The 13,655-nt window shown below is 43.6% G+C and overlaps 1 protein-coding gene across 3 annotated transcripts in view; it reads right to left on the reverse strand.

Annotated features, from left to right (window-relative positions):
• Window positions 1-736: 736 nt before the first annotated feature.
• The window catches only part of ptpdc1a (protein tyrosine phosphatase domain containing 1a), a 90,866-nt gene continuing 77,947 nt past the window's right edge, over window positions 737-13,655 (reverse strand). For all 3 annotated transcript variants that reach the window (XM_064967375.1, XM_064967374.1, XM_064967373.1), the window contains 3 exons: window positions 11,592-11,777; window positions 9,570-9,680; window positions 737-5,024 (listed from right to left, as the gene is read on the reverse strand). In XM_064967375.1, coding sequence (XP_064823447.1) covers window positions 4,905-5,024; window positions 9,570-9,680; window positions 11,592-11,777 — 417 coding nt within the window. In that variant the 3' untranslated portion in view covers window positions 737-4,904. The remainder of the gene's footprint in view (window positions 5,025-9,569; window positions 9,681-11,591; window positions 11,778-13,655) is intronic.

The raw sequence follows: 13,655 nt of genomic DNA on the forward strand, positions 1-13,655 counted from the left end.
GTATGTGACCAATAACATCTGCTAACCATGTGTATGTGACCAATAACATCTGCTAACCATGTGTATGTGACCAATAACATCTGCTAACCATGTGTATGTGACCAATAACATCTGCTAACCATGTGTATGTGACCAATAACATCTGCTAACCATGTGTATGTGACCAATAACATCTGCTAACCATGTGTATGTGACCAATAACATCTGCTAACCATGTGTATGTGACCAATAACATCTGCTAACCATGTGTATGTGACCAATAACATCTGCTAACCATGTGTATGTGACCAATAACATCTGCTAACCATGTGTATGTGACCAATAACATCTGCTAACCATGTGTATGTGACCAATAACATCTGCTAACCATGTGACCAATAACATCTGCTAACCATGTGTATGTGACCAATAACATCTGCTAACCATGTGTATGTGACCAATAACATCTGCTAACCATGTGTATGTGACCAATAACATCTGCTAACCATGTGTATGTGACCAATAACATCTGCTAACCATGTGTATGTGACCAATAACATCTGCTAACCATGTGTATGTGACCAATAACATCTGCTAACCATGTGTATGTGACCAATAACATCTGATTTGATTTCTGACTGTACTTATGTGTCCACCCAATAGAACCCTATTCCCTAAGTAGTGCACTACAATTGGGCCACAACAAAGCCTATTTGTAATACAATCAGTGTGAAATAATTCCACACGCAGCATCACATGTTAAGCACATTTAATTTATTTATAACGAATGTAACAATGAGAGAATTGTGCTTCTTGAACAGTTAAACAGTACAACGTTGCTACAACGTACATCTGAAATCACCATCCCTTTAATGGAGCTGCAGCTCCCGTCCCTTTAATGGAGCTGCAGCTCCCGTCCCTTTAATGGAGCTGCAGCTCCCGTCCCTTTAATGGAGCTGCAGCTCCCGTCCCTTTAATGGAGCTGCAGCTCCCGTCCCTTTAATGGAGCTGCAGCTCCCGTCCCTTTAATGGAGCTGCAGCTCCCGTCCCTTTAATGGAGCTGCAGCTCCCGTCCCTTTAATGGAGCTGCAGCTCCCGTCCCTTTAATGGAGCTGCAGCTCCCGTCCCTTTAATGGAGCTGCAGCAGTTTACGTCCCTTAGTTAAACTGGAGGGCTTCTGTCAGTGTTACACGTCTGCAGTGGGCAACCGGCCCATCAAACAGACCTACATTACGTTGACAAAGTGTTGTCTTTACATTGACAAAGTGTTGTCCTTACATTGACAAAGTGTTGTCCTTACATTGACAAAGTGTTGTCCTTACATTGACAAAGTGTTGTCCTTACATTGACAAAGTGTTGTCCTTACATTGACAAAGTGTTGTCTTTACATTGACAAAGTGTTGTCTTTACATTGACAAAGTGTTGTCCTTACATTGACAAAGTGTTGTCCTTACATTGACAAAGTGTTGTCCTTACATTGACAAAGTGTTGTCTTTACATTGACAAAGTGTTGTCTTTACATTGACAAAGTGTTGTCCTTACACTGACAAAGTGTTGTCTTTACATTGACAAAGTGTTGTCCTTACACTGACAAAGTGTTGTCTTTACATTGACAAAGTGTTGTCTTTACACTGACAAAGTGTTGTCTTTACATTGTCTCCTGGGCCTGCATCCCAAATGGCACCCTATTCCATATATAGTACACTACTTTAGACCCAAAAGGAATAGTAGTGCACTATAAAGGGAGTAGGGTGCCATTTGGGACGCCAGTCCAGTAAGTGAGGTCAGAGTAGTCTTAGCGGCGACGGTGTTCAACAATCTACAGTGTTTCCTTTGGAGACAGCAGTACAGATCTTCATATCAGGCCATTATAGTAGTTAACTAATAAACACAGTGACATTATAGATCCCCATATCAGGCCATTATAGTAGTTAACTAATAAACACAGTGACATTATAGATCCCCATATAGGGCCATTATAGTAGTTAACTAATAAACACAGTGACATTATAGATCCCCATATAGGGCCATTATAGTAGTTAACTAATAAACACAGTGACATTATAGATCCCCATATCAGGCCATTATAGTAGTTAACTAATAAACACAGTGACATTATAGATCCCCATATCAGGCCATTATAGTAGTTAACTAATAAACACAGTGACATTATAGATCCCCATATCAGGCCATTATAGTAGTTAACTAATAAACACAGTGACATTATAGATCCCCATATAGGGCCATTATAGTAGTTAACTAATAAACACAGTGACATTATAGATCCCCATATCAGGCCATTATAGTAGTTAACTAATAAACACAGTGACATTATAGATCCCCATATCAGGCCATTATAGTAGTTAACTAATAAACACACTGACATTATAGATCCCCATATCAGGCCATTATAGTAGTTAACTAATAAACACAGTGACATTATAGATCCCCATATCAGGCCATTATAGTAGTTAACTAATAAACACAGTGACATTATAGATCCCCATATCAGGCCATTATAGTAGTTAACTAATAAACACAGTGACATTATAGATCCCCATATCAGGCCATTATAGTAGTTAACTAATAAACACAGTGACATTATAGATCCCCATATCAGGCCATTATAGTAGTTAACTAATAAACACAGTGACATTATAAATCCCCATATCAGGCCATTATAGTAGTTAACTAATAAACACAGTGACATTATAAATCCCCATATCAGGCCATTATAGTAGTTAACTAATAAACACAGTGACATTATAGATCCCCATATCAGGCCATTATAGTAGTTAACTAATAAACACAGTGACATTATAGATCCCCATATCAGGCCATTATAGTAGTTAACTAATAAACACAGTGACATTATAGATCCCCATATCAGGCCATTATAGTAGTTGAGGCAGAGAGCGTTTAAATGCAGAGGTGGTTGGAGGCAGGTTTTGATGAAGTCGTCCTAACCCACTGGGGACACACTGGTTGAATCAACGTTGTCTATGCCCAGTGGGAATGCCATTTCATACAGTACAATGTTTTCTCATGTCTCAGTCAGGTGTTTTTGGTGTATTATTTAAGATGAGGACAAAATGACAGTATTGCTTTAGAAGGACAATCACTGTGACCAGCTCGTTTGCATTACTTACGATAGAAAGAGCATTTCCAGTTGCATTTTAATCTAGCTAAGCAATTTACTCATTAACATATCAAGTTCTGCATTTTGTCGGTCTGCATCCCAAATGGCACTCTATTCCCTATATAGTGCACTACTTCTGACTAGAGCCCACGGCACAATATAGGGAACAGGACCCTGGTCTAAAGTAGTGCACTATATAGGGAATAGGAATCTGGTCTAACGTAGTGCACTATATAGGGAATAGGACCCTGGTCTAAAGTAGTGCACTATATAGGGAATAGGACCCTGGTCTAAAGTAGTGCACTATATAGGGAATAGGGTCCTGGTCTAAAGTAGTGCACTATATAGGCAATAGGGTGCTATTTGGGACATCCTGTTTCATCATGTTTTTCTAATCAAGAGAGAAGTTCAATAAATAAGACATTGGTTAGTTTTAGACAGTGAAAATATATTTTGGTTAAAATTAAATCAAGTTTTTATTTTTTTTCTCTTCTTCAGCTGAGCAAAGCAGAAGTTCAATTCTTCACGGAAATAAAATAACATTTACCTTCATTTCATCAGGATTCCCTTTCCAGTCAATGCTGACAAAAACCAACGTACCGACCAACACCCTATTCCCTATATAGTGCACTACATACTTTTGAAAATGACTCATTGGGCTCTGGTCTAAAGTAGTGCACTATATAAGGAATAGGACCCTGGTCTAAAGTAGTGCACTATATAGGGAATAGGAACCTGGTCTAAAGTAGTGTACTACATAAGGAATAGGACCCTGGTCTAAAGTAGTGCACTATATAAGGAATAGGGCCCTGGTCTAAAGTAGTGCACTATATAAGGAATAGGGCCCTGGTCTAAAGTAGTGCACTATATAAGGAATAGGGCCCTGGTCTAAAGTAGTGCACTATATAGGGAATAGGACCCTGGTCTAAAGTAGTGCATTACATAGGGAACAGGGCCCTGGTCTAAAGTAGTGCACTATATAGGGAATAGGGCCCTGGTCTAAAGTAGTGCACTATATAGGGAATAGGGCCCTGGTCTAAAGTCGTGCACTATATAAGGAATAGGGCCCTGGTCTATAGTAGTGCACTATATAAGGAATAGGGCCATGGTCTAAAGTCGTGCACTATATAAGGAATAGGGTGCTATTTGGGACGACCATCCGTTTCCACAGCAACACCTACAGTAGTAGATGGATGAGTCATGTAGCTGAAACATCACCTGGCACATTAACACAGTATGGCAGTTTTACATTAAAAACAAACAAAAACAAACCTTGATGCTGAAATCACATCACGTTGTCATACAACATCATCATTATTTCATCTAAAGCTTGGTAACAGTAGGGAACGCAGCGCAGCAGCAGTATCGTCCGTTAGCTAGTCAGGACAGAGCTTAATGGAAAACTCCACCTAAAAACTCTCTTTTGGTATTTGTTTCATTAGTCCAATGTTGACATAGTCCCAAACTGTTTTGCTTGTCAGCAATCAAGTTTCCAAGATATGTAACTTTCAAAATATAGAAATCATCCACATATGACGCAATTTGAAAGTTACATAACTTAAAAACTTGATTGCTGACAAGCAAAACAGTTTGGGACTATGTCAACTATGGACTAATGAAACAAATTCCAAAATATAGTTTTGGGTGGAGTTTTCCTTTAACGTTGGGCCAGGAGAGAGAAAGAAGGGGAGGAGAGGCGGGAGGAGGTTAGCTGGTCAAAACAGAGCTGGGTTAAACTAGAAGCAAAGAACAGGGGGGGTGGGGGGGAGAGGAGAGAAGAGCAACATCAGGATGAGTGGTTGGTCGACTCCATCTCCTCCTCAGCTCTGTCTCTCAGCTGATGCAGGATGGGAGTCAGGGTGGCCATCAGTGTCTGGTGTAGAACATTGTCACTCTCTGAGGAGATCTGGGAGATAAGACATAGAACATGGTCACTCTCTGAGGAGATCTGGTGGATAAGACATAGAACATGGTCACTCTGAGGAGATCTGGGAGATAAGACATAGAACATGGTCACTCTCTGAGGAGATCTGGTGGATAAGACATAGAACATGGTCACTCTGAGGAGATCTGGGAGATAAGACATAGAACATGGTCACTCTCTGAGGAGATCTGGTGGATAAGACATAGAACATGGTCACTCTGAGGAGATCTGGAAGATAAGACATAGAACATGGTCACTCTCTGAGGAGATCTGGAAGATAAGACATAGAACATGGTCACTAGGGGATCTGAGGGATAAGACATACAGAACATGGTCACTCTAGGGGATCTGAGGGATAAGACATACAGAACATGGTCACGAGGGGATCTGAGGGATAAGACATACAGAACATGGTCACTCTAGGGGATCTGAGGGATAAGACATACAGAACATGGTCACTCTAGGGGGATCTGGTGGATAAGTTATAATGAACATGGTCACTCTAGGGGATCTGAGGGATAAGACATACAGAACATGGTCACTCTAGGGGATCTGGTGGATAAGTTATAATGAACATGGTCACTCTAGGGCAGGGGTGTCAAAGTCAAATGGACGGAGGGCCAAATAAAAAATTTAGCTACAAGCCGAGGGCCGGACTGTTCGAATGTTCATTGAAAAATTTTTAAATGACGCATATAGTCTAGTGAACCTAATTGAACCTACTGAAAACCTAACAAATATATTCCAATATGATCAGATAAATAAAGCAATATTTTCTTATGGCTCTGTCAGTAATCTTTAATTTTCAACAGACACAAAAGACAAATTTCCTTTATATAAAAATCCCCATAACATGAACATTAAATGAAAGAAACCGGTATTCAAGGCACCATCAGTAGCCTATATTTTCTATTTTAGCAAAAGTGGGCTAAATTTACTTCAAAGAAAAAAACAATAATAGCAATTTTCTATCATCCACTCAACTGAAATATTTTTAAAATATAATTGGATTGAAATACAATAAAATAAAGTGCAAAAATCTATTAATCAAAAACAACACTTTGTTTAAGGAGAAGTAACATGCAGTGAAAACAAATATTAAACTTTAACTTTTAAACTTGAACTGAGTAAAAACTCTAAATATGTGATTGCACAGTAATGTTCACTTGTTTGAGGTTGAGGGTGATACTTGGTGGTGTCCCATCTTTTCCACAAGTTCATCAATGTTCGGGGTAAGGCTCTGAGCTGAGGAAATCCTCAGAATTGAGTGGAGGTGTTCAGCAGTAAGTCGACTTCTGTGTGATGTTTTGTTCAGGTTCATCAAAGAAAAAAGTTGTTCACACAGGTATGTGCTGCCAAACATAGACAACGTTTGAGCAGCCTGGATGCGCAGCTGGGGCATTGTGTCGGGGAGGAAACGGGCGAACTCCGCAGCACCCACTGCCGCATATTTTGCCCTCAGTGCATCATTGCATTGGAGGTCAATCAACTCCATTTGGAGGTTTGGTGGTGAGCTTTCCACGTCAACAGCAAATGGGTTACCGAGCAGTTCCAACCTGCTTTTTTGTGCTTCAAAGTCAGCAAATCGGCGTCGAAAGTCAGCGGCAAGCATACCTATTTTATCAGCCAACTGTGCGCTCGGGAACGCACTGGTAGAGAGCTTCTCTTTCATGGTCTGGCAGCTGGGAAAGTGGCTCAAATTTTCTTTCCGCATCTGCGTCTCCCACAGAGTCAGTTTGGTTTTAAATGCCTTCACTGTACTGTACATATCAGAGAGGACATGATCCCGACCCTGCAGCTGCAAGTTCATTGCATTCAGATGACTCGTAATGTCACACAGAAAAGCCATTTCACACAGAAACATTTCGTCTCGGAGTTGTGTTGTGTCTTTCCCTTTGCTGTCCAAGAACAGACAAATCTCCTCACGAAGCTCGAAACATCTTTGAAGCACCTTTCCCTGGCTTAGCCATCGCACCTCTGTGTGATAAGGCAAATCACCATGCTCCGTTTCTAACTCCGTCAGAAATGCCTTGAACTGGCGGTGATTCAAACCTTTGGCTCTGATAAAGTTAACTGTGCGCGTGATGATGCTCATTACATGCTCCATTTTCAAGGCTTTACCGCACAACGCTTCCTGGTGTATGATACAATGATAAGCTGTCAGCTCACCTGTCGCGTTTTCCTCTTGCATCTTTTCCCGTATCTTCGCCACCAGTCCGCTCCTGTGTCCACACATCGCAGGTGCTCCGTCGGTTGTCAAACCCACGAGTTTTTCCCAAGGCAGCTCCATCTCATTTACACATCTTGACACCTCTTCATACAAATCATGCCCCGTAGTTGTGCCATGCATAGGACGTAAAGCCAAAAACTCCTCTGTCACGCTTAGGCTGGAGTCCACTCCGCGGATGAAAATTGACAACTGGGCAATGTCAGAAATGTCGGTGCTCTCATCCACAGCCAAGGAATATGCAATGAAATCTTTTCCCTTTTTCACAAGCTGCTCTTTTAGATTGATGGACAACTGGTCTACTCTCTCGGCAATGGTGTTTCTGCTCAGACTCACATTTAAAAAGAGTTGCCTTTTTTCTGGGCAAACTTCGTCACAAACTTTAATCATGCAGTTTTTGATGAAATCCCCCTCCGTAAATGGCCGGGCTGATTTAGCGATCTCTTCTGCCAAAATAAAACTGGCCTTGACAGCAGCCTGGCCTTGTGATTTGGCTTTTTTGAACAGAGCCTGTCGAGATTTGAGGCCTCGTTTTAATTCCTCTGCCTTTTGTAGCCTTTGTTCCATGTCCATATTCTTGTTTTTGTCCGCGTGTTTCGTTTCATAATGTCGTCTCAGATTATACTCTTTCAGTACCGCCACACTTTCTCCACACAGAAGACACACAGGTTTTCCAGCTACCTCCGTGAACATATACTCCGACTCCCACCTTGTTTGAAACCCCGGTTCTCAGTGTCCACCTTCCGTTTTGCCATTTTTGATGGGTATCTGAAAGTTAATTTTACTGTGATGCTGACGACTGCTGTGCCAATAAATATTGAAATGAAGCAGCCTACTGCTCGGTGCGTCACCGTTGCATTGTGGGAAATGTAGTATTGGTGCGTGTAAAAGATCTGCGGGCTGCCGGCTTGCTGCGGTCTGCGGGCCGGTTCTAATAATAAATCAAGATCATCCCAGGGGCCGTAAAAAACCTTCTCGCGGGCCGGATGTGGCCCGCGGGCCTTGACTCTGACATATGTGCTCTAGGGGATCTGAGGGATAAGACATAATGAACATGGTCACTCTAGGGGGATCTGGTGGATAAGACATAATGAACATGGTCACTCTAGGGGATCTGAGGGATAAGACATAATGAACATGGTTACTCTATATCCTTCCTGTTTGGCCCTGTCCGGGGGTGTCCTCGGATGGGGCCACAGTGTCTCCTGACCCCTCCTGTCTCAGCCTCCAGTATTTATGCTGCAGTAGTTTATGTGTCGGGGGCTGGGGTCAGTTTGTTATATCTGGAGTACTTCTCCTGTCCAATTCGGTGTCCTGTGTGAATCTAAGTGTGCGTTCTCTAATTCCCTCCTTCTCCCTTTCTTTCTCTCTTTCGGAGGACCTGAGCCCTAGGACCATGCCCCAGGACTACCTGACATGATGACTCCTTGCTGTCCCCAGTCCACCTGGCCGTGCTGCTGCTCCAGTTTCAACTGTTCTGCCTTATTATTATTCGACCATGCTGGTCATTTATGAACATTTGAACATCTTGGCCATGTTCTGTTATAATCTCCACCTGGCACAGCCGGAAGAGGACTGGCCACCCCACATATGCTCTCTCTAATTCTCTTTCTTTCTCTCTCGGAGGACCTGAGCCCTAGGACCATGCCCCAGGACTACCTGACATGATGACTCCTTGCTGTCCCCAGTCCACCTGGCCGTGCTGCTGCTCCAGTTTCAACCGTTCTGCCTTATTATTATTCGACCATGCTGGTCATTTATGAACATTTGAACATCTTGGTCATGTTCTGTTATAATCTCCACCCGGCACAGCCAGAAGAGGACTGGCCACCCCACATAGCCTGGTTCCTCTCTAGGTTTCTTCCTAGGTTTTGGCCTTTCTAGGGAGTTTTTCCTAACCACCGTGCTTCTACACCTGCATTGCTTGCGGTTTGGGGTTTTAGGCTGAGTTTCTGTACAGCACTTTGAGATATCAGCTGATGTAATAAGGGCTATATAAATAAATTTGATTTGATTTGAAATTTGATTACTCTCCGAGGGGATTTGGGAGGGAACACACCACGTCACACCAATGCTAGTAATGGATATGTTCCAAACAGCACCCTATTCCCTATTTAGTGTACCTTTGACCAGGACGCACAGGGCTCTGGGTGACAGTATGTTAGTATGGGTATTCAGCTCAGGACCCACAGGGCTCTGGTCTAAAGTAGTGCACTATGTAGAGAACAGGGTGGCATTTAGAACACGCAAATGGCTTTCTTATTCTGAATAACAGGGAAGTCCATCTGTCCAGTACTGACCTTAGTGAACACCTTGATGGTGTGATTGAGGAAGGCAGCTTCCTCCTTGTCAGGTAAGGCCAGCAGATGAGCAGCACAGTCCAGGATGCAGAGCAGGGTCAGTCTGTGGCCCTGGAGGCGAGGGAACAACAGACATATAATTAGGCTTCCAAAATTCACAGGTTTTCTCCTGCTTGGAGAGATTATGGATTTCCTGTTTATTATATATATCACCTGACCCGGGAAGGAAGGTATAGAGGAACGGTTACCTTCACCACACAATAACCTGTTCCTTTGTAGCTCCGTTGGTAGAGCACTGCGCTTGTCACGCCAGGGTAGTGGGTTCCACTCCAACGACCACCCATACGAAAATTATATGTATCCATTATTAAATCATTTTGGACAAAAGTCTGCTAAATGCATAACATGTATTATTTGTTATAAATTCTACGGTTTACACACTCTATGTGATAAGCCACACCGACCACGCGGCAGCCCATTTTACATAAGTGATATCCCATATTAACCACGCAATAACCCATATGAAATAAGTGATATCCCAACCGAAATAAGTGATAACCCATATTAACCTCTCTGTAACCCATATCAACCACGCTGTACCCCATATTAACCACGCTGTACCCCATATTAACCACGCTGTAACCCATATTAACCTCTCTGTAACCCATATCAACCACGCTGTACCCCATATTAACCACGCTGTAACCCATATCAACCACGCTGTAACCCATATTAACCACACTGTAACCCATATTAACCTCTCTGTAACCCATATTAACCACGCTGTAACCCATATTAACCACGCTGTAACCCATATCTACCACGCTGTACCCCATATCAACCACGCTGTAACCCATATTAACCACGCTGTAACCCATATTAATCACGCTGTACCCCATATTAATCACGCTGTAACCCATATCAACCACGCTGTAGCCCATATCAACCACGCTGTACCCCATATCAACCACGCTGTACCCCATATTAACCACGCTGTAACCCATATCAACCACGCTGTAACCCATATTAACCACACTGTAACCCATATTAACCTCTCTGTAACCCATATTAACCTCTCTGTAACCCATATTAACCACGCTGTAACCCATATCTACCACGCTGTAACCCATATTAACCACGCTGTACCCCATATCAACCACGCTGTAACCCATATTAACCACGCTGTAACCCATATTAATCACGCTGTACCCCATATTAATCACGCTGTAACCCATATCAACCACGCTGTAACCCATATCAACCACGCTGTAACCCATATTAACCACGCTGTACCCCATATTAACCACGCTGTAACCCATATTAACCACGCTGTACCCCATATCAACCACGCTGTAGCCCATTTTAACCACGCTGTAGCCCATATCAACCACGCTGTAACCCATATTAACCACACTGTAGCCCATATTAATTACGCTGTAACCTATATTAACCAAGCGATAACCCATATTAACCAAGCGATAACCCATATGAAATAAGTGATAACCCATATTAAGTGATAACTCATATCGACCACGTGACAACCCATATCAACCCATATCAACCACGTGACAACCCATATCAACCACGTGATAACCCATATCAACCACGTGACATCCCATATTAAATGAGTGATACCCCACATTAACCACACAATAACCCATATTAAATGAGTGATACCCCACATTAACCACGCAATAACCCATATTAAATGAGTGACCTGCGATAACCCATATTAAATGAGTGATAACCCACAGTAACCATGCAACAGCCTATATTAAATACGCAACAACCCATATTAAATGAGTGATACCCCACATTAACCATGCAATAGCCCATATAAATTACGCAACAACCCATATTTACAAAAATGTCTAAAAACCTGTTTTCACTATCATTATCGGATATTGTGTGTAGATTTTTATTTATTTGATCCATTTTAGAATAAGGCTGTAACGTAACAAAATGTGGAAAAAGCCAAGGTCTGAATACTTTCCGAAGGCACTGTATATGACATCATCATACCTTCTCCAGAGAACTGAGTGCATGCTGAGAGTTGTAGTTCTTCTGGCCCAGGGCCTGGACATCCTGAGAGGAGATGATTGGCTCTTTGAGCTGCTCCAGCCAGGACCACATAAGACCAGCCAGCACCATAGGGTCTCTCTCTAGACTCAGCCTCTCCCAGGCTCCTTCTCTGGAGTTCAGCTCTGTCTGCCGGACCACACACACCACCGTATTAGTAGTCAACATCACACCTGGGTTCAAATACTGCATCTGTGTTTCATTGAGCTGTCGATTGCTATGGAACAATAGAACAATTCAAATGGTGCCAACCTGGCACTCCAGGCAGGCGAAAGCAAACGCTGAAAGTATTTCAAATAGTATCTGTCAAACTGTCATGTCTTACCTACCATCAGTCAAACTGTCATGTCTTACCTGCCACGTCAGTCAAACTGTCATGTCTTACCTAGCATCAGTCAAACTGTCATGTCTTACCTAGCATCAGTCAAACTGTCATGTCTTACCTACCATCTGTCAAACTGTCATGTCTTACCTAGCATCAGTCAAACCGTCATGTCTTACCTACCATCTGTCAAACTGTCATGTCTTACCTAGCATCAGTCAAACTGTCATGTCTTACCTAGCATCAGTCAAACTGTCATGTCTTACCTGCCACGTCAGTCAAACTGTCATGTCCTACCTACCACGTCAGTCAAACTGTCATGTCTTACCTGCCACGTCAGTCAAACTGTCATGTCTTACCTAGCATCAGTCAAACTGTTATGTACTTGAGTGAAGACCCAAAAGCGGTTTTAACAGAAAACAGAGTTCTTTAATGAAAAAACAGGAATGGCATAAATCCTCTTCCAACGTAGTCAATGGAACAAAAAGAACGTTAGTATAATGCAGGATGCACCTGCCAGGCAGACTCCGACAGGATAGGACAAGGTGGAAGCAAACGAGACGACAGCTTGCTTCTGGCATCAAAAACACAAACAAGAATCAGACACTGAAAGTAGCAGGAACAGAGAGAGAAATAGAGACCTAATCAGAGGGGGAAGAGAGAACAGGTGGGAAGGAGTGAATGAGCTAGTTAGGGGAGATGTAGAACAGCTGAAGAATGAGAGACAGAGAAGGTAACCTAAAAAGACCAGCAGAGAGAGACAGAGTGAAGAGAAAGGACAGGAACAGACATAACAAGACATGACAGTACCCCCCCCCCCACTCACCGAGCGCCTCCTGGCGCACTCGAGGAGGAAACCTGGCGGCAACGGAGGAAATCATCGATCAGCGAACGGTCCAGCACGTCCCGAGAGGGAACCCAACTCCTCTCCTCAGGACCGTACCCCTCCCAATCCACTAGGTACTGATGACCACGGCCCCGAGGACGCATGTCCAAAATCTTACGGACCCTGTAGATGGGTGCGCCCTCGACAAGGATGGGGGGGACGAGCGGGGGCGCGAAGAACGGGCTTAACACAGGAGACATGGAAGACCGGGTGAACGCGACGAAGATAGCGCGGGAAGAAGTCGCACTGCGACAGGATTAATGACCTGAGAAATACGGAACGGACCAATGAACCACGGGGCCAACTTGCGAGAAGCTGTCTTAAGGGGAAGGTTCTGAGTGGAGAGCCATACTCTCTGACCGCAACAATATCTAGGACTCTTGGTCCTACGCTTATTAGCGGCCCTCACAGTCTGCGCCTATTACGGCAAAGTGCCGACCTGACCCCCTTCCAGGTGCGCTCGCAACGCTGGACAAAAGCCTGAGCGGAGGGACGCTGGACTCGGCGAGCTGAGATGAGAACAGCGGAGGCTGGTACCCGAGGCTACTCTGAAAAGGAGATAGACCGGTAGCAGACGAGGGAAGCGAGTTGTGGGCGTACTCTGCCCAGGGGAGCTGTTCTGACCAAGACGCAGGGTTACGAAAAGAAAGACTGCGTAAAATGCGACCGACAGTCTGATTGGCCCGTTCGGCTTGACCGTTAGACTGGGGATGAAAGCCGGACGAGAGACTGACGGAAGCCCCAATCAAACGGCAAAACTCCCTCCAAAATTGAGACGTGAACTGCGGGCCTCTGTCGG

The sequence above is a fragment of the Oncorhynchus masou genome, chromosome 6 (genome assembly GCF_036934945.1).
Source record: "Oncorhynchus masou masou isolate Uvic2021 chromosome 6, UVic_Omas_1.1, whole genome shotgun sequence".
Classification (NCBI taxonomy): domain Eukaryota; kingdom Metazoa; phylum Chordata; class Actinopteri; order Salmoniformes; family Salmonidae; genus Oncorhynchus; species Oncorhynchus masou.